Here is a 19,722-nt window from a genome sequence, read left to right on the forward strand (position 1 = left end):
ACAAGGCTTGCACCTAACTTGGATCCAAGGCGAGCGTGTGGTGCTGGTGAACATACACGTGAAGGACTCTGCCCCTCTCTGGGCGGGAGCACTAACACCGGGGGTGCAGATATGAGCTCTTTAAACATTTCATCTACTATTGCATAATAAACAGGAATGCATAACCACGTGAATACCGCTTACCTGGCACTTACCTGTGCGTCCACAGCACCAAATACACATTTATATATATGTATGCTTCTACTAATACATGCGATGATGCGTAAACAACATTCTTATGATGCATGGCATAAAACAAATAACCTTTTCTATTCTATTTCTGGGAATTTAGATGTATATAGGTATATACGGAAAACAAAAGCCCACTCACTGATAATTAGAAGGGTCGTAGCCCCCCTGCCTCGAGTGTGTACGCTCGTCCTCGGAAAACGAATCACCTATACGCGACAAAGTTACGAAAACATTAATTTAAAAGCACCTAAGCAACTTCTCGTAATAACTTCTCATACATTGCTCAAATTGGACAATTGAATATACCAATGTGATCTACACAACCTCAGGATCACACACATATTTTTAGAAAAATTTTTGGACCACGCACGCGCCCCCACGCGCCTGACCCCGCACGGACCTACGCGCCCCCACGCGCGGCCCACGTGCACTGCACACTGACGGCGTCAGTTGACGCCGTCAGGAATATTCCGTCAACTAACGGAATATTCCGTCAAATCTAACCAGATTCCGTCCACTGCCGTTAGGAATATTCCGTTAGACTTAACGGAATATTCCTCTTTCTTCTCCGGCGAACCTCCGGCGCCGGCGACGGCGCCGGAAAACTGGGTAATTTTCAAACCTTGTTTTCTCCTTCGTTTTTCAACCATTTTTCACGTTCTTTATACCAAAATGAAGCTTAGGACTAGTAGAATCACGTTAGACTAGTTTTAAGGCCTAAAAGTTGCTAGATCATACCTGTCCACGACTTCAAAGTTCGGCCAACTTCGAACCTAGCCTTCCCGACGTCCAAATTCACCCAACGAACTACTCCGAGGCTCCTTGGGACCTCACAAGCATAACTACAAGCTTAGAAATTCCAAAAACAAGCTAGTTTAGGTTTGCATGAACAGTGTTCAAATCGGACCTCGTGATATCGACGTGAAAATGGTGTTTTCCTTACCTGAAAATGGCACCTTTGAACTCCTCTCAGCTCCACGAACACGATGGTGGTCTTAGTTTCTTGATTGGTGAAGGTTTGAGTTGGGTTGTATATATGGTCCGTGTGTTTGTATGAAGAAGAAGAAGAAAATGGCTCGGGGAGGAAGAGAGAGAGAGAGAAGACTGAGAGACAGAATGAGGGAATGAGGGAGGGAATCCCGGGAAGAAAAAGAAATACATGATTGTGTGTGGTCCCACAACCCACACAACACAACATTTAACGTACACAAACAAACTAGGGTAAAATTGTAATTTCAATGTACGTTAAAATGAAATTTGGGACGGGATGTTACAACCTACCCTCCTTAATAGAATTTCGTCCCGAAATTCAAAATAACTACATATAACCCCTAATAATCGAAGAACAATCTAGGATACAAGTCCCTCATTCTATTTTCTGTCTCCCATGTCGCTTCTTCAACCGAGTGATTCCTCCACAAAACTTTCACCAAATTCACCGTTTTGTTTCTCAGAACCTTCTCTTTCCAATCTAAGATCGTTAACGGTTCCTCGTCGTACGTCAAATCTGGATTTATCTCTAACGGTTGAGGAGGTATCACATGCAATGGATCAGCAACATAATGTCGGAGCATAGACACGTGAAAAACGTTATGCACTTTAGCCAACTCCGGAGGCAACTCCAACCTATAAGCTACCTCACCAACTTTTTCTGTGACTATGTACGGTCCGATATACCTGGGACTCAACTTCCCCTTCTTTCCAAACCGCACAACACCTCTCCACGGTGAAAGCTTTAGAAATACCCAATCTCCGACCTCATACGTTCTGTCCGTAGCATGTCGATCTGCTAAACTTTTCTGTCTGTCCTGAGCTGCTTTCAGGTTAGACCTAATTACTTGAACATTTTGAGTAGTCTCCTCGACAATCTCCGGACCTACCAAGACTCTTTCGCCAACTTCTGACCAACATAACGGAGTGCGACAAGATCTACCATACAAAGCTTCAAATGGCGCCATGCCAATGCTCGAATGGAAACTGTTGTTGTAAGCAAATTCCATCAAATCTAATCGCTGGTGCCAAGCATCACTGAACTGTAACACTGATGCTCGCAGCATATCTTCCAAGGTCTGAATAGTTCTCTCGGACTGTCCGTCCGTCTGTGGATGATATGCCGTACTGTAGAGTAGTCTCGTACCCAAAGCTTCTTGAAAAGCTACCCAAAACTTCGATGTGAATCGTGGATCACGATCTGAGACGATACTTACAGGGACACCATGGTACTTCACAACCTTTGAGATAAACAACTCTGCTAACCGGCTCAAAGAGTACTTCTCTCTCACTGGAATGAAATGTGCCGACTTAGTGAGTCGATCAACGATCACCCAAATGCCATCAAAACCATTATGTGTACGCGGCAACTTGTACACAAAATCCATAGTGATATTTTCCCACTTCCACTCTGGAACGGGAAGCGGCTGTAACAATCCAAACGGCTTCTTTCTTTCTGCTTTAACCTGTTGACAAACAGCGCAACTACTCACATACTCAGCTATCTCCCTTTTTATACCCGGCCAATAGTAAAATGGTCGAATAGTATGATACATTTTAGTTGCCCCTGGGTGCATGGCATAAGCCGAGATATGTGCTTCATCTAGAATTTCCTTTTTCAGCTCCACATTACTAGGCACGAACATTCTACCTTCTAACATCAACATGCCATCAGAATCACGAACTCTGAGATCTCGCCTCCTTCCTTGATCTCGAGCTCGAATTAGTTCTTGAATCTGTTCATCAGCTACCTGAGCTTCAAGCACCCGATCAACTAAGATTGGCCTAACTTGAAAATTAGCAAGTAATGCCACTTCTCGATCTTCTGCTTCTAACCTTACTCCTGTAGCACGCAAGTCTACCAAAAGAGGAATACGACTAGCGTACAACGCATTGATACGGCCATGTGACTTCCTGCTAAGTGCATCGGCTACTACGTTCGCACGACCAGGGTGATAATCAATCGTGCAATCGTAATCGCTGAGCAACTCCAACCACCTCCGTTGACGAAGATTAAGTTCCTTCTGGGTGAAGAGATACTGAAGACTCTTGTGATCTGTGAAGATCCTACACTTCTCTCCGTAAAGATAGTGTCTCCACAACTTCAATGCAAAGATGATAGCAGCCAACTCCAAATCATGTGTAGGGTAATTCATCTCATGGGTTTTCAACTGCCGCGAAGCATAAGCAATCACCCTACCATGCTGCATCAATACACATCCCAGACCATTCAAGGAAGCATCGCTATAAACCTCGAAATCACCGCTATCGTCCGGGAGTGTCAAAACAGGTGCATGAGTGAGACAATGCTTCAACTGCTGGAAACTTTGCTCACACTTATCATTCCACTCAAACTTAACATCTTTCCTTGTTAACCTCGTCAGTGGCAAGGCAATTACCGAAAAATCCTTAACGAATCTCCGATAATATCCCGCCAAACCAATGAAACTTCTCACCTCAGTGACGGTTCGTGGTTGCTCCCAACTCTCTACAGCTGCAACCTTCTGAGGATCAACAAGAATACCTTGAGCAGAAATGATGTGCCCCAAAAACGCGACTTGATCTAACCAGAACTGGCACTTGCTAAACTTAGCATACAATTGGTGTTCTCTCAACCTCTTCAACACCAAAGTAAGATGTCGGACATGCTCCACTTTTGACTTAGAATACACCAGAATATCGTCAATGAAGACAATGACAAATCTATCCAGGTAAGGTTGAAATACCCGGTTCATTAAATCCATAAAAGCTGCTGGTGCATTCGTCAACCCAAACGGCATAACCAAAAACTCGTAATGACCGTAACGAGTCCTGAACGCCGTCTTAGGAACATCATCCCTACTAATCTTCAGCTGATAGTACCCAGACCTCAAGTCTATCTTAGAAAATACACAAGCACCTCTCAGCTGATCAAACAAATCATCGATACGAGGCAATGGATAACGGTTTTTAATCGTCACCCGATTCAATTGTCTGTAGTCGATACACAGCCTCAAAGTCCCATCTTTCTTTTTCACAAACAACACTGGAGCGCCCCAAGGTGAAATACTAGGCTGAATAAATCCCTTATCCACTAATTCCTGTAACTGCACTTTCAATTCCCTTAACTCAGCAGGAGCCATACGATAAGGAGTTAAAGAAATAGGATTGGTACCTGGAAGTAACTCAACATTGAAATCCACGTCTCGATCCGGGGGTAAACCAGGTAAATCCTCAGGAAAAACATCAGGGAAGTGTCTGACCACTCTCACATCCTCAATTCTGCTAAGAACAGTCTCTTCTAGCACCACATGAGCTAGATACCCCTGACAACCTTTAGTCAACAATTTCTTCGCTCGCAAAGCCGAAATAACACCATGTCTTACTCCACTCTGCTCACCCACAAAAGTAACCTCGGGTAATCCAGGGCGGTGAAACGTAACTACTTTCCCGTAACAATCAATGTTGGCACGATAGAAGTGCAACCAATCGTTGCCCAAAATCACATCAAAATCGACAATATCTAACGGGATAAGATCGGCGGGCATAACAACACCCTCTACTAACACTGGACATCCTGGGTACATACAATCTACAACACATCTCTCTCCTCTAGGCATAGCGAATTCTAGGTCGTACCCTAGAGGTGTGAGGCGAGGTTGCGTTACTTGAGCAAATGTATGAGAAATAACGGAATGTGTAGCTCCACAATCAATTAAGACTCTAGCAAAATAACCAATAATGTTTAACGTACCCATTATCAAGTCCGGGTTGTTCTGAGCATCCTGCAGGGAAATATTGTGAATACGCCCTTGGCCCTGCTGTCGTCCGCCACGACCTCTGTTCGCTTGAACACCGCGACCTTGAGCTCCACGCCCCTGACTGGGTTGACCCATCTGTCTTGAAGACCCTGCACTACTAGTGGCATTCTCACCCTGTTGATACTGTCCTCCTTGGTACCACTGAGAACCACTCGTTGGAGCTGGAGGATACGGCATACAGTTGCTGGGATACGGGGGATAACCACTTTGTGAATACGGGTCCTGGGGGTATTGGTACGGTCCCGAAGCATAGGGAACAACATCACCCTGATAGTGATAGGCACCACCTCTACCTGATTGACCATAATTACTCGGACCTTGGATTTGTCGAATTGGTGCAGGTGGCGGCATAAAGGTCTGCTGTGGCTTCTGCTGCTGACCCTGGGGACAATTCACCGCTATATGTCCCATCTGTCCACATGTGAAACAAACACCGCTGCCACGTCTGCACTCGCCGAAATGTCGGTTATTACATCTACGGCAAAATGGGATTCGGTTTCGGCCACCATCACCTTGTCTCTGGCCTCGAGCACTTCCATAAAACCTACCTCCACGTCCTTGTCCAGAGGCACTGAAACCACCGCTAGACGAACTCGAACTGGCACCACCCCTTTTAAAGTTCTGAGTTTGGCGAGGCCCAAGCGACACTTGACTTTTCCCTCTGTCATCTTTCTTTTCGTCACTGTCACTAGACATATTCTCAGAGTCCTCTATCCTCAACAGTATCTCATAAAAATCCTGGTAGGACTCACAGTGAGTAGTAGTGGCCATAGAACGCCATCTCTTCCTAGTGCCCAAGCGAAAACGACGAAGCATCTCCGCCGGATTACCAGCGACATCAGGATAGTAACGAGATAAATCGGTGAACTTACGATAATACTCGTTAGCCGTCATTTTTCGCTGTTTTAACTCAGTGAATTCCTGTTTCTTACGGTCGATATACTCAGGGGGTACAAATCTCCTTTGAAACACGTCTTTGAAAACATTCCAATCGGTCCTCTGAGCTGGAGTCAACCTCCGAAGTTCTTGTTCCCACCAAGCTGCAGACTCCATCTCCAGAAACCAAGAGGTTGTCTCAACCCACCTATCCATAGGAAGGTTCCCCTGGTTATGTAACACACGGAAAGTCTTCTCTATGTGTTCCAACCAACGTTCTGCGCCTTCGTGACCCTCATTACCTTTAAACTTATCCAACTTCAGATTATACATAGTTTCCAGAGGAGTCCTCTGGGGAGGGCGCATCACTGTTTGAAGGGCTGTAGCAATCACTTCCCCCAACTGAGTAAGATCAGGAAAACTAGACTCATCTGAGCGACGTGGTTCCCGACGAGGCGGCATGATTCTGACAGAAGACACCAACTATTAGAATACTCACAAAGACACAGGACTGCCAAACCTAGGCTCTGATACCAAGCTGACACACCCCGACCGAGATCAGGGCGTGCTGGCCGTCACACGAAGGTGACGTAACCATGTGCGCGTGCGGAAGCTAATTAAGAAGGTAATATAAAAGTACGAATAGTTAAAAACCTAATAACATACAAAGTACTAGTGTATGTGAGACACAATTCAGAGCAAGTCTACAACAGTCCAAAAGGAAAAGATACGACATATGTACACCCGAAGGTGACCCTACAATGGTGAGTGTCTGTCAGAAATTGCCGGGACGCCCTCTGGGGAAAACCACCGAACCTTCTAGACCACTAGAACCTGGAGGGGCGCAAAAACAAAAGCGTGAGTGGGCAAAAACAAAGTTCTTTGAAAACTCTTTAGCAAAACACATTCTAACCCCTCGCCGTAAAACCTGTATACTTCCCAGAAAATGAACATATATACGTATGTATAGATATGTCAATCATGTCCCATGATATGCCATTTATGCTCAAGAATATGCCATGACAGAATCTCATAATCAAATATAAATGCTCAAGCGTAAATCACATCAACAACATATAATCTGGCAGCCGGGAGTCACCTAACGTGACATGTACCGCTGCATATAGAGCTCTAATCTCAACTCAACATCTGAATCTGCACACAAGTCGGAGCCACCTAACGTGGTCTGTACGACAAGACTGGGTGTAATATATACGCTCTAGTGCTACGATCACGTGAAGACTGTGCGAATAATCGCGGGTCACCTACGAGTCGGAGCCACCTAATGTGGTCTGTACGACAAGGCTTGCACCTAACTTGGATCCAAGGCGAGCGTGTGGTGCTGGTGAACATACACGTGAAGGACTCTGCCCCTCTCTGGGCGGGAGCACTAACACCGGGGGTGCAGATATGAGCTCTTTAAACATTTCATCTACTATTGCATAATAAACAGGAATGCATAACCACGTGAATACCGCTTACCTGGCACTTACCTGTGCGTCCACAGCACCAAATACACATTTATATATATGTATGCTTCTACTAATACATGCGATGATGCGTAAACAACATTCTTATGATGCATGGCATAAAACAAATAACCTTTTCTATTCTATTTCTGGGAATTTAGATGTATATAGGTATATACGGAAAACAAAAGCCCACTCACTGATAATTAGAAGGGTCGTAGCCCCCCTGCCTCGAGTGTGTACGCTCGTCCTCGGAAAACGAATCACCTATACGCGACAAAGTTACGAAAACATTAATTTAAAAGCACCTAAGCAACTTCTCGTAATAACTTCTCATACATTGCTCAAATTGGACAATTGAATATACCAATGTGATCTACACAACCTCAGGATCACACACATATTTTTAGAAAAATTTTTGGACCACGCACGCGCCCCCACGCGCCTGACCCCGCACGGACCTACGCGCCCCCACGCGCGGCCCACGTGCACTGCACACTGACGGCGTCAGTTGACGCCGTCAGGAATATTCCGTCAACTAACGGAATATTCCGTCAAATCTAACCAGATTCCGTCCACTGCCGTTAGGAATATTCCGTTAGACTTAACGGAATATTCCTCTTTCTTCTCCGGCGAACCTCCGGCGCCGGCGACGGCGCCGGAAAACTGGGTAATTTTCAAACCTTGTTTTCTCCTTCGTTTTTCAACCATTTTTCACGTTCTTTATACCAAAATGAAGCTTAGGACTAGTAGAATCACGTTAGACTAGTTTTAAGGCCTAAAAGTTGCTAGATCATACCTGTCCACGACTTCAAAGTTCGGCCAACTTCGAACCTAGCCTTCCCGACGTCCAAATTCACCCAACGAACTACTCCGAGGCTCCTTGGGACCTCACAAGCATAACTACAAGCTTAGAAATTCCAAAAACAAGCTAGTTTAGGTTTGCATGAACAGTGTTCAAATCGGACCTCGTGATATCGACGTGAAAATGGTGTTTTCCTTACCTGAAAATGGCACCTTTGAACTCCTCTCAGCTCCACGAACACGATGGTGGTCTTAGTTTCTTGATTGGTGAAGGTTTGAGTTGGGTTGTATATATGGTCCGTGTGTTTGTATGAAGAAGAAGAAGAAAATGGCTCGGGGAGGAAGAGAGAGAGAGAGAAGACTGAGAGACAGAATGAGGGAATGAGGGAGGGAATCCCGGGAAGAAAAAGAAATACATGATTGTGTGTGGTCCCACAACCCACACAACACAACATTTAACGTACACAAACAAACTAGGGTAAAATTGTAATTTCAATGTACGTTAAAATGAAATTTGGGACGGGATGTTACAGCATGGGTTAAAATCTCGTTAGTGGTTAATCTAACATCTAATCTAACAAATTTATCGTTTGACAAAAAAAAATAAAAAAGCACAAATTATTTCTTATTTCCATTGTCTAAAAATAAGGTATAGATATCCTAATTCAAACACTGACCACAAAAAAGAGAAGAAAAAGACCATTTTCACACCCGTTTACCTTTTGAGAAACCAAAAAAAAGCAATAGAAGGAATACGTAAAAGTCAAACCAAATCCTATTGGGTACTCCCCAATTTTTTTAAAGGGTAAATTACTTCCTAAATTATTATTATACTTTAAAATGACTCCTTGAATAATTTATTTGAAAATTAATTTCTTGAACTATTTGAAATCAGGTAATTAATCCCGCATCATTAGATTTGATGAAATTTTATTCATTTTGTGGTCAAATGCTGGCACGACTTTACCTTTAAGAGTGAATAATGTGTTGATCATGTGCTAGTATTTGAAAGCAAAGTGGATAAAATCCTATCAAATCTAATGGTGAAGGGTTAATAGACTAATTTCAAAATATGCAAGGGATTAGTTTACCAAAAAAATAGCCGATGATCAATTTCAAAATGAAAAAAAATAGTTCAAAGACAGTTTACTCATTTTCAAAATAAATAAACAACTTACCGGACACACCCAAAATACAGCGTATTTCATATACAATGATATTTTACATAGTTAAAACAAGTTAAGTGACACAATGCGGGTGTTAAACTCGTAGTTCACAGAGCCGGACACAAACCGACAGAAATGTTTTCAATAGGAGTAGATCGCATCACGTGGATCTAAAAAACTCTTGTGACGATTGGCACGTGGCCACATATATACCAAACCAAACTTTGACACACTCGTAAAAACATTCAAACATCTTTGGTGCGCTGCCTTCATCTTTTTGCTGCTCTGCTTTGAGTCTGCTGCAAGATCCATGATTTGGCTCAATGGAGACTCCGATCCACTTCCTCCCCAGAAATCATTAGGGTTTAACCTGTAAGTTAATTACTCTTTAAACCCAGAATTTTAGTGTTATTAAATATTAATTCAGTCCTCTCTGAATCGCTTTTTTATTTTTTTGTTAATTTCCAACTATTCAATCCTACACGCCAGAGAAAAGTCAATTTCAGATTTCAATTGGATTGCTAGAACCCTGATTTTGTTTTTCTTGATTTTATTGGCCGTTATTAATTTTGTTTCAGATGGTAAATGGTAGTAAATTTCAGAATTTTGAAGTTTTTCAGTGGCTGAATGCTGTGGTTCTTCAATTTTACTGAATTTTGTCGGCTGAAGAAAATTTGGGGAAGTGGGTTTTTGATTGGATAGAGTGAGGTTGATTTGGAGGGTTTTAGGGTGTGGTTTAGATGGCGAGTTCTCCATTTGAGGTGGAGGATACAGACGAGGATTTCTTTGACAGATTGGTTAATGATGACATTGACTTTACTGAATCTGTGCATAAACCGGTAGAGAAGAAAGAGTTTGTCGATGAAAAAGCTTTTTCGAAATTGAGTATTTCAGAAGCAGGTCCCGTGGGAGTAGTAGACACGGGCGGCAATGCTAGTCTTGGGGTTAATGGTGAATTGGGTCATGAAGATGGGGCTGTGGTGGAACAGTTAGGTGTCAGTCAGGTCCCTGCAGTTGTTAAAGAAAGTGAGTCGATGAAACCTGATTCTAGAAATGAGGCCAGTGCATTGGATAATATAGCCGATAATAGAAAGGGGGTTAGTCTATTGGATGATAGAGTCGACATTAGAAATGCGGCTGGTGCATGGGATGATATGGCTGATAATAGAAATGAGGCTAGTGCATTGGAGGATAAAGCGGGTAATACAAATGAGGCTGAGGCATTGGAAGATAAAGGGAAGGAAGGTTCAGTGAATGGGACGGTGAATACAAGTTTGGCATCAGTGGGATCAGGAGTGAAAGTAGCTCAATGGAGTGCGTTTAACTTGGATTTGAATCCTTCTGGTGAATTTGGAGATGTTTCAGGGGACCCATTTGCAAATTTGGGTGATCCAGACAAACTGTGGGCCGAGTCTAATGTCACTGATAGTGCTTTGGAGAACTCAGTTCCTGATTTAGGTGTTTCTAGTTACGGGCAGCACCAAGAAGGTCAACGCTATGGGGTTGTTGAGGGACAAAATTTAGATGGGCAGGACTTGAATACGAGCTTGGCATCAGTGGGATCAGGTGTGAAAGAAGTTCAATGGACTTCATTTAACTCAGGTTTCGATCCTTCTGGTGACTTTGGAAATTTCTCCGGAGACCCATTTGCAAATTTGGGTAATACAGATCAATCCTGGGCCACGTCTAATGTCACTGATGGTGCCTTGGAGAGCTCAGTTGCTGGTGTTTCTAGTTATGGGCAGCAACAAGGAGGTCAACACTATGGGGCTGTTAAGGAACAAAGTACAGATGGGCAGGAGTTAAATAGTAGCCAGAATTGGGATAACCTTTATCCGGGATGGAGGTATGATCCAAATACTAGGCAATGGTATCAGTTGGAGGGCTATGATGTGAATGCGAATACAAGTGCAGATTTGAACATTAATGCAAATGTTCAGGAAAGGGTAAATGTGAATTCTCAAACTGCAGACAATGTTTTTTCAGACCAGAAAGCAGATGTTTATTATTTACAGCAACAAGCGCAGTCTGTTTCTCAAAGTGCGGCTCTGGGATCTGAAACTAGCGCTGTTTCTGGCTGGAACCAACATTCTAACGGGAGCACAGTCTACCCTGCACATATGATTTTTGATCCACAATACCCCGGGTGGTACTATGACACAATAACCCAAGAATGGAAGCAGTTGGAGTCTTCAACTCCAGCTTTTGACCAGTCAACAAGTGTGGAGTATAATCAGCAATATCACAATTTAAACGTGGAGAATCATGGTTCAGATGTTGCAAACTCGGATGGCTCTATGAGCACCTATGATCAGAAAAATGCGAGCATGTGGGATAATCAGAAAGTTTCTGCAAGTGACACTATTAGTGTTACTGAGACACAGCAGTACGCGACCCAGTATTTCTCAACTGGGCATGTAACCAATTCTGTGAATCAACAAATAGCGTTCAATCCTTCTGGATCCGTTGCTCTTAATCAACCGGCAAGTCATGGCTACGATTTAAGTAGTGGGGTTCAAGGGTTTGAAAGCTTTAATCCTGCTGGAAACTTATCTCATCATCATCATCAAGCTAAGGAGCCAAACCAAGTGACACACTTCTCACCTGCTAACTTTGATAGTCACAAGCCAGTACAATTTTTACAGCAACCAATCGAAAGGGGAGCTCAGTTTTCTCATGAAGCAAGTGCAGGGAGGTCATCTGCAGGACATCCTCCACATGCTTTAGTTACATTTGGATTTGGTGGGAAACTTATAACCATGAAAGATAATAGCAATATATATGGAAGCCAGGTCAAGCCTTACCTTCTGATTTCAATTTCCCGTGACACATACCTACTTATATATACATACATGTTTCTACTCAAATGTCTGGTGTTGGCATAGGCCTTAATTTCATTTTCTTTTCTATTTGTTATTTGAAGGACTCTGTAGGAGGTTTGATTAATGTTCTCAATCTGATGGAAGTTGTTGTCGTGGACAAAACTGATGTTGCAAGCTTTGGAAATGATGGTTGTGCTTATTTCCATGCATTGTGCCAACAGTCATACCCTGGCCCTTTGGTTGGGGGGAGTGTTGGAAGTAGGGAAGTAAACAAATGGATAGACGACAATATTGCAAACTGTGTAACTGCTTCTATGGATATCAGAAAAAGGGACCATTCGAGGTTGCTTTTCTCTTTACTAAAAATAGGATGCCAATATTATGGAAAACTTCGATCTCCCTTTGGCACTGATGTAGCATTGAAGGTACTTTAATTTGTGGTTCGTAAATGACTGTTTATGTATGACCTGTTTGGATGTTTCATCACATTTTATTTGCGTGATTATCATTCTCAATTTGAGTCATAAATATTGGAAATTTGGCAAATTTGTGAATTTCTAGTTTTTATTCTATGATATTAATTATGCTGGTTATACATCTTCCTTGATGGGGCATGCTCAATTGATGGATTTTCTCATTAGAAGTGTTGTATTTAGTGATAATTGTCACTTAAGTTTCATGCGACAACATTAATAGTATGCCAATTATGGTTAAATAATCATAGGAGAGTACAAGAGCATCTGCAATGGGAGCCCGTGTAGGGACTCCACCACCAACTTTAAGGACTCGTTTAGGGATTTTAAGGGAATATTTGGGTCATAAAGGAATATTGTCTGCAATGAGAGGTCCTTATAGTATAATCCCTAAATGTAGGGACTAAATTATAAGAAAATCATTCTTCATTTTGTTGGGGTATTGTGGCCGTTGATAAAACCAAAAAGCTCTCTACCGTTGGAAAAGAAAAACCAAAGAGATGGCTTGCGTGTATACTGACAGCTTGCTTGTATATTTGGTTGTTATCTTGCTGTATTACCCTCTCCATCCTAACATTAGTGAAATTGGTGATTTACGATTTATTTTGCTTTTTCTTTTGGGGTGTGAGCTTTCTGTAGAACAAACTGTATCTATTTCAACCCTAAATCCTCTGCATTTCAATGATTCTTTTGAAGATTGAAAATGAAGAACTTTTTTTATTTGTTCAAGAGGGTTCACCAGTTCTCATGTGATATGATTATTAACCACTTCTGTAAAAATATAATTAGGAATCTGATAGTCCGGAGTCTGCCGTTGCCAAGCTTTTTGCCTCTGCTAAGGGAAGCAATGAGTATGGTGCTCTTATGTTACAGAACTTGCCTTCTGAAGCACAAAGTCAAGTATGTCATACTCTAACTCTCTCTCTCTCTCTACACATAAATTTTCAATGCCTTCCATAATGAATGTGTTTTTTCTTTAGGCGACTGCTCTTGAGGTACAAAATCTTCTTGTCTCTGGTAGGAAGAAAGAAGCTTTACAATGTTCACAGAATGGTCAATTGTGGGGTCCAGCACTTGTCATTGCATCACAGCTTGGTGAACAGGTTCTTGCAATCAAATCATTTCTCAGTTTTATTTATATTGGGCGATCCCTTTTATATAATAAAAACATACTAAGAAAGCTTGTCCGATCTAATTTAGAATTTGTTTTTTATAGTAATGTTAACTGGTTTTGTTTCGATGTTGCATGCAGTTTTATAGCGATACTGTGAAACTTATGGCACTAAACCAGTTAGCAGCAGGATCACCATTGCGGACTTTGTGCTTATTAATTGCTAGGCAGCCTGCAGACGTGTTTTCCAATGCCACTACAGATAGCAGCCTACATAATTCTATGAATGTATCCCAAGATTCACAACAGCACACACAGGTGATTTACAGTTATTTGGTGCGGACAAAGTGGGTTATTCATGTAGGCATAGACCTGGGTTTTCGTTGTAAACTCTGACCTGTGTGTTTTCTATCTTCGTTTAAATTCATTTATTTTTTTTGTTATGCAACTGAATAGGAAACTGAAGTGAAAACCTTGCCTTTGTGTTGAATAGTCATGATCATTGAACTTCCTTGTGTGCTTTTGCCTAAATTTTGACTATTCCTTACCACAGATTGGAGCCAATTCCATGTTGGATGAATGGGAAGAGAATTTAGCCATATTAACTGCTAACAGAACAAAAGATGATGAGCTTGTTATCATCCATCTTGGAGATTGCCTATGGAAAGAAAGGGGACAGGTATATGTTGTGTGTTTCTTGGATCGAGTTCCTTCTTATTTTTATACATACGAAACTTGTTATATTATTTGGTTTTGTCCTGACTGAAAGCATTCTGCAGAACACTCCTGCACACATATGTTATTTGGTTGCAGAAGCCAATTTTGAGGCATATTCAGACAGTGCTAGACTGTGTCTTATTGGTGCAGATCACTTGAAATATCCACGAACATACGCCAGTCCTGAGGCTATCCAGGTGATCCACATTATTTTTATTTTTATTTTTTGTTATATGTTTTTGTATTGAACTTTGAATTAAATCAGGAGCTTTTTAGACTTCATGATGCAGAAACCAATTGTCAATCTATGCAGGAATTTTTTGCACTTGTAATTGACATGTAATGAGTTTATATTATACTGATTTCTGGATCCCCTAAAATTTTTGCTCTTTAAATTGTATATGGAGCATGTATCACCGTTGAAAGAAGAAAATAACTGTATTTCGTCATTGTTATTATTATTATTATTATTATTGTTTTTGTCGTTGCTGCTGTTATTTTTATTGTTGCTTTTGTTATTTTTATTATTATTAATTTTTGTTTTACTACTTTAGCCGAGTTTAACTGAGCCAAACTTTATATTGACAGAGGACAGAATTATACGAATACTCAAGGGTTCTTGGAAATTCTCAGTTTCTCCTACTACCTTTTCAGCCGTATAAGCTTGTTTATGCCCACATGTTGGCAGAAGTTGGAAAAGTTGCAGATGCTTTGAAGTAAGTATAACTGTTGTTCATCTAGACCCTTTTTATTCTTAAGGGTGAAATTTGAAAGTGGTCGCTTTTTTAAAAAAAAATTATTTGCCTCTAGCTTATTACACAATATGTTTGGTCAGATACTGTCAAGCAATTTTAAAGTCTTTGAAATATGGTCGAGCACCTGAAGTGGACACATGGAGACAGTTAGTGTCATCGCTAGAGGAGCGGATAAGAGCCCATCAGCAGGTTTTTCTCCAAAATCCAGTTTTTTTCCTCTTTTTTTTTTTTTTTTTTCTATTTTTTTTTTCTATATGTTTTCTTACATAAAACATTTTGTACAGGGTGGTTACAGTACAAATTCAGCTCCGACCAAACTGATGGGTAAATTGCTCACATTATTTGATAATACTGCTCATCGTGTTGTTGGAGGCCTGCCTCCACCTGCACCCTCAACATCACAAGTCATTGCCCAATGTAATGAGCATGCTCAACAACCGGGAGGCTCAAGTCTATCCAATAATCAATCAACAATGGCTATGCCTTCGTTTGTGCCAGTCCCAAGTCCACCCAATAGTCAATCAACAATGGCTGTGTCTTCGTTTACGCCAGGCCCAAGTGTGCCCAACAGTCAATCAACAATGGCCGTGTCTTCGTTTGTACCAGGGCCAAGTGTACTTAATAGTCAATCAACAATGGCCGTGTCTTCGTTTATACCAGAACCAAGTGTACCCAATACTCAATCAACAATGGCTATGTCTCCGTTAATGCCTTCAGCATCGATGGAGCCAATAAGCGAATGGACTGCCAAGAACAATCAACTAAATGTGCCCAATAGAAGCATATCGGAACCAGACTTTGGGAGAAGCCCAAGTAAGGTACGTGTTTATTTTTTCTGGCACTAGTCTTATTTTATTAGACCTTGTTTCTAATTATATAAATCACTTGAGTTTGTCAAGAATTCACAAGTAAATGGGAGGTTTCGATGTGCAAGCAAAAAGGAAAATGAATAATCCACTGAACTTCAGAGTGTACAATGTGTGTTACAGTATTGGAGAAGTGCTAGAGTAAACCACTGTTATATTAATGTATTCCATATTTTGAAAATGTTCACTTTAAAATTCACATCAAAGCAACAACTTGTAGATTGTGCAAATTGTTCATATTCGTTATAGTTCATGCGTAGCAAGTTCCAATCTTCCCAATTTGGTAACATTTCACCTCAATACTAACAAAGACTTGATTTCCGTAGTTGAACTGTGTTGTACTGGTGGAAATAAATTTTACAGCCATTACTTTGTGTTCAATCAGGTTGATTCATCCAAGAAAGTGGAATCTTCTAAACCGCAAGAAAATGCATCAACATCTACCGGGTCATCTCGTTTTGGTTTTGGCATATTTCAGAAGACTCTGGGATTTGTGAAAAGATCCCGACAGGTACTTAAACATTCCTTTTACTATGTTTGAATGATGGGATTTTCTTGGGGATATATTCTCAGTTTAACTTTAACCTCACAAGTTGTCCTGTTTTTTGTTGCTCTGAAGGCTAAATTGGGTGAAAAGAATAAATTTTACTATGATGAGAAACTTAAGCAATGGGTTGAAGAAGGTGTTGAACCTCCAGCCAAGGAAGCAGCCTTGCCACCTCCACCACCGATTGCAGCCTTCCCGAATAGAATGCAAGATTACAATATAAATGATGCACTGGAAACCAAAAGTTTCCCTGCAGTTAATGGGTCACAAATCCCAAGCCTGATGTCCCCTGAACCGAGTTCTGGAATACCACTCATTCCACCCAGTTCCAACCAGTTCTCTGCACGTGGACGTTCGGGCGTTCGCTCAAGGTAGACTCCAGGATTCTCTTTCTGTCTTTCCCCATTGCTCTTCTTTGTATTTATTTTTTAAGTGCAGATTAGTCACTTAATCTAAGTTGTGTTCAAATTTCCTTAGGTATGTTGATACATTCAACAAAGGCGGCGGGACGCCAGCAAACCTATTTCAGTCACCATCTCTTCCATCTGCTAAACCTGGGGGTGGTCCCAAACCCAAGATTTTCGTCCCTGCTCCAGTAACTTCCTATGAAGAGACAGTTCAAACAACGGGAGAAAGCACACATGAACCTACGGTGACCAACAACAATCCCCCAAAATCATTTGAGAGTGCATTTTCCACTCCACAAACGTCAACATCGTCTTCAATGACCATGCAGCGGTTTCCCAGTATGGATAACATTGTACAAAAGAGAGCCGGAGATATGGGAAATGGTAATAGCTATGAGCCCCATGAATCCCGCCGCGTAGCATCGTGGAGTGGAAGCCTTAATCATGCTAGCAATCCTTCTATGAGGAATGAAATAAAACCTCTAGGACAATCGCTCGGTATTTCTCCACCATCACGCATACACAGCGGTGCACCACCACCGATGCAGTTTCCAAGTAGTGGTGGCAGTTTTGGAGACGACCTTCAAGAAGTTGCACTCTGAGGTGTAGGGAATAGTTGTAAATCTATAGAGCGTTGCGTTATAGTGGGGGGCGTTACCACCGGATCCTTTTGCAAGTTTGGTGATGACGCAGATGGGAGTTCAGGTTTTTGGTGAAGTCCCTTTGCCCCCATTAGAGGAAGTTACACATATACCTGAAACCAGCAATCAGTTTGCGTTGAGGAAACACAAAGCAAGCAGCCGTTGTACCAATTTTCGAAGGGAATGTCTCGTAGCGTAACGTAATTGCATATATTAGATATACCATTACTCCCTTTGATGGATGTTATTCAGAATTTTGCCAAATCAATAATCCTTGCAGGTGAGAACCTACATTGTTAATTTTTTTTTTTTATTTTCGTTAAAAAAAAAAGTCGTATTTGTGGATGCAAATTTCTTCCTCCTTGATCTTCGACAAAATTACACCTACAAAACAAATAACATCTTAGGTCAAGGCCAACAGCCTCACGCGCTCACGATGATTTTTTTTTTGTTTGGGGGGGGGGGGGGGGGGGAACGGCGGCTTACCTCCAATGCAAAAGTTAGAATTTAGAGAGAAAAGTGTTTCGAGAGTTTTGGAGAATTTTAGCGAGTGTGGAATCTTCTTTTGGTGAAAATGGAAGCCTATTTATAAGGATAGGCCGGTCCTCTTAGGAGAAAGAGTGGCCAGCCATTAGGTGGGTTTTTGGGTTTAATTTTGGTTTAATTAGCCAATTTTAATAGGTATTAATTGGATAATTAAACATAAGGGGAATTTTTGGTGGTTATAGAATATTTAGAATAAATAGATAATTAGGTTATGTAATAATTAGCTAATTGATTTAGCTAAAAAAGAGAAGTGAGGTAAAAGATATATGGGGTGAAATAAATTTTAGGGATTACCTTGTAGATAGATTTGATGAGATGAATTTTTGAATTGTTACATTTTTTGAGCATTTCTGACTTGGTTGATGATGATTGCCTGCTACTCACGCATAGGAACCCTGATATGCCTCAACGGTATTTTTGTCTTCTTAATCCAAAAATCCACGCGTCGCTTTATGAATATTTTGGCTCCACAAATGCCCCCACACCTGTTGGGCTACTCGTAGGAAAAGGGCAACAGGTGTAAAGACCTTATTGCTTTAGGAAACGTAGGATTATTTCCTATTTTGATGTTGATTATGTCTTTAATAGGAAATTAGATCCTTCTAGGAAAGGGAAATAAATTTCTTTCAAAGCCTATTTAAGTCCACCTTAAGTTGGTTATTAAATCAATTTTGGAGAGTGATTTATTCTACCCTACAAGAGAGAGAGAGAGAGAGGTTAGAGGATATTTGTTCCCCTTCCTCTAGCAATCTTCTATATCTTGCCCGTGCAAAGGATCGTCTTTCATTGCTTTCTTTGTTTTCTCCGCGCCGCACCGACCTAAGAAAAAATTAATTTTCCTTGTCTTCTCTTTGGACAGTGTTGTCGCAGGGCAACCGTCGGGGTGGTGCGGCACGTCGGCTGGCAGGGACCAGGAGTTGGCTTGGCATGGGTTGAGAAGGTGTTGTGGTAGGGATAACTGCTTGGGCTGCTCGACGTGGCTAGAGCCAAGGGCAGCTTGCGCGGCTGGGGTCGCGGATTAAGGCGCTGAGGTGTAATGTTAAGCGAGTCGCAGGGCTTATGTCTTCTGGCTTCTTGGACCTGACGGGGGCCAGGCCTACGATTGAAAGAGATGAGGAGGTCGAGGGCCTCATGGGCTGCTGGAATACTGGGCATGCAGGCCTTCTGCTTGTTGGTCTGAGAGAAAAAAATGATACTTAGTTCTCTTCGCCAGGAGAAATGTGGGTTACTCTCTCGAGAGAAGGTAAAAAAGATAGAGGCGGAAGAGATATTCCCTGTCTGCTCAAGAGATGCTGGTTAAAAAAAAACCGAAGACTTCCTGACCTGTTCGTGAGGGTCCACCTGTTGTCGAGAAGCCTATGATTGACATGACTCCTTCCAATAGGAAGAAAAATGAGGCTGTTAAATCTGAGCCTGTGGCGCCTGCTATGTCTAGAATAGCTAATTCGATTGTTGATAGTATTGCTCAGTGTGGAGGTCTTGTCATGCCTTCAGTGCTGAA

The 19,722-nt window shown here is 41.8% G+C and overlaps 1 protein-coding gene across 2 annotated transcripts; it reads left to right on the forward strand.

The window, feature by feature from the left end:
- Positions 1-9,585: 9,585 nt before the first annotated feature.
- Positions 9,586-18,013, forward strand: LOC137734665 (protein transport protein SEC16B homolog). Of its 2 annotated transcripts, none has more exons than XM_068473924.1 (14): positions 9,586-9,708; positions 9,915-12,128; positions 12,260-12,583; positions 13,421-13,531; positions 13,612-13,734; positions 13,884-14,060; positions 14,296-14,421; positions 14,522-14,656; positions 15,048-15,175; positions 15,295-15,403; positions 15,499-16,032; positions 16,466-16,591; positions 16,700-16,998; positions 17,105-18,013. In XM_068473924.1, exons 2-14 carry the CDS (start codon positions 10,077-10,079, stop codon positions 17,634-17,636), a joined length of 4,776 nt encoding a protein of 1,591 aa, XP_068330025.1. In that variant the 5' UTR covers positions 9,586-9,708; positions 9,915-10,076; the 3' UTR covers positions 17,637-18,013. The 2 variants fall into 2 exon arrangements, with proteins under 2 accessions (XP_068330025.1, XP_068330026.1); XM_068473925.1 differs by having other exon boundaries at positions 9,590-9,708; positions 9,949-12,128.
- The last annotated feature ends 1,709 nt before the right edge of the window (positions 18,014-19,722 follow it).

Source organism: Pyrus communis, chromosome 5, assembly GCF_963583255.1.
Source record: "Pyrus communis chromosome 5, drPyrComm1.1, whole genome shotgun sequence".
Classification (NCBI taxonomy): domain Eukaryota; kingdom Viridiplantae; phylum Streptophyta; class Magnoliopsida; order Rosales; family Rosaceae; genus Pyrus; species Pyrus communis.

Bases quoted from the DNA above. Each gene is read 5' to 3' on its own strand.
- LOC137734665 (XM_068473924.1), top strand. From the start codon at position 10,077: ATGGCGAGTTCTCCATTTGAGGTGGAGGATACAGACGAGGATTTCTTT. The intron at 13,532-13,611 runs GTATGTCATACT...TTTTTTCTTTAG, and splicing joins CTTCTGAAGCACAAAGTCAA to GCGACTGCTCTTGAGGTACA. The intron at 15,176-15,294 runs GTAAGTATAACT...ATGTTTGGTCAG, and splicing joins AAAGTTGCAGATGCTTTGAA to ATACTGTCAAGCAATTTTAA.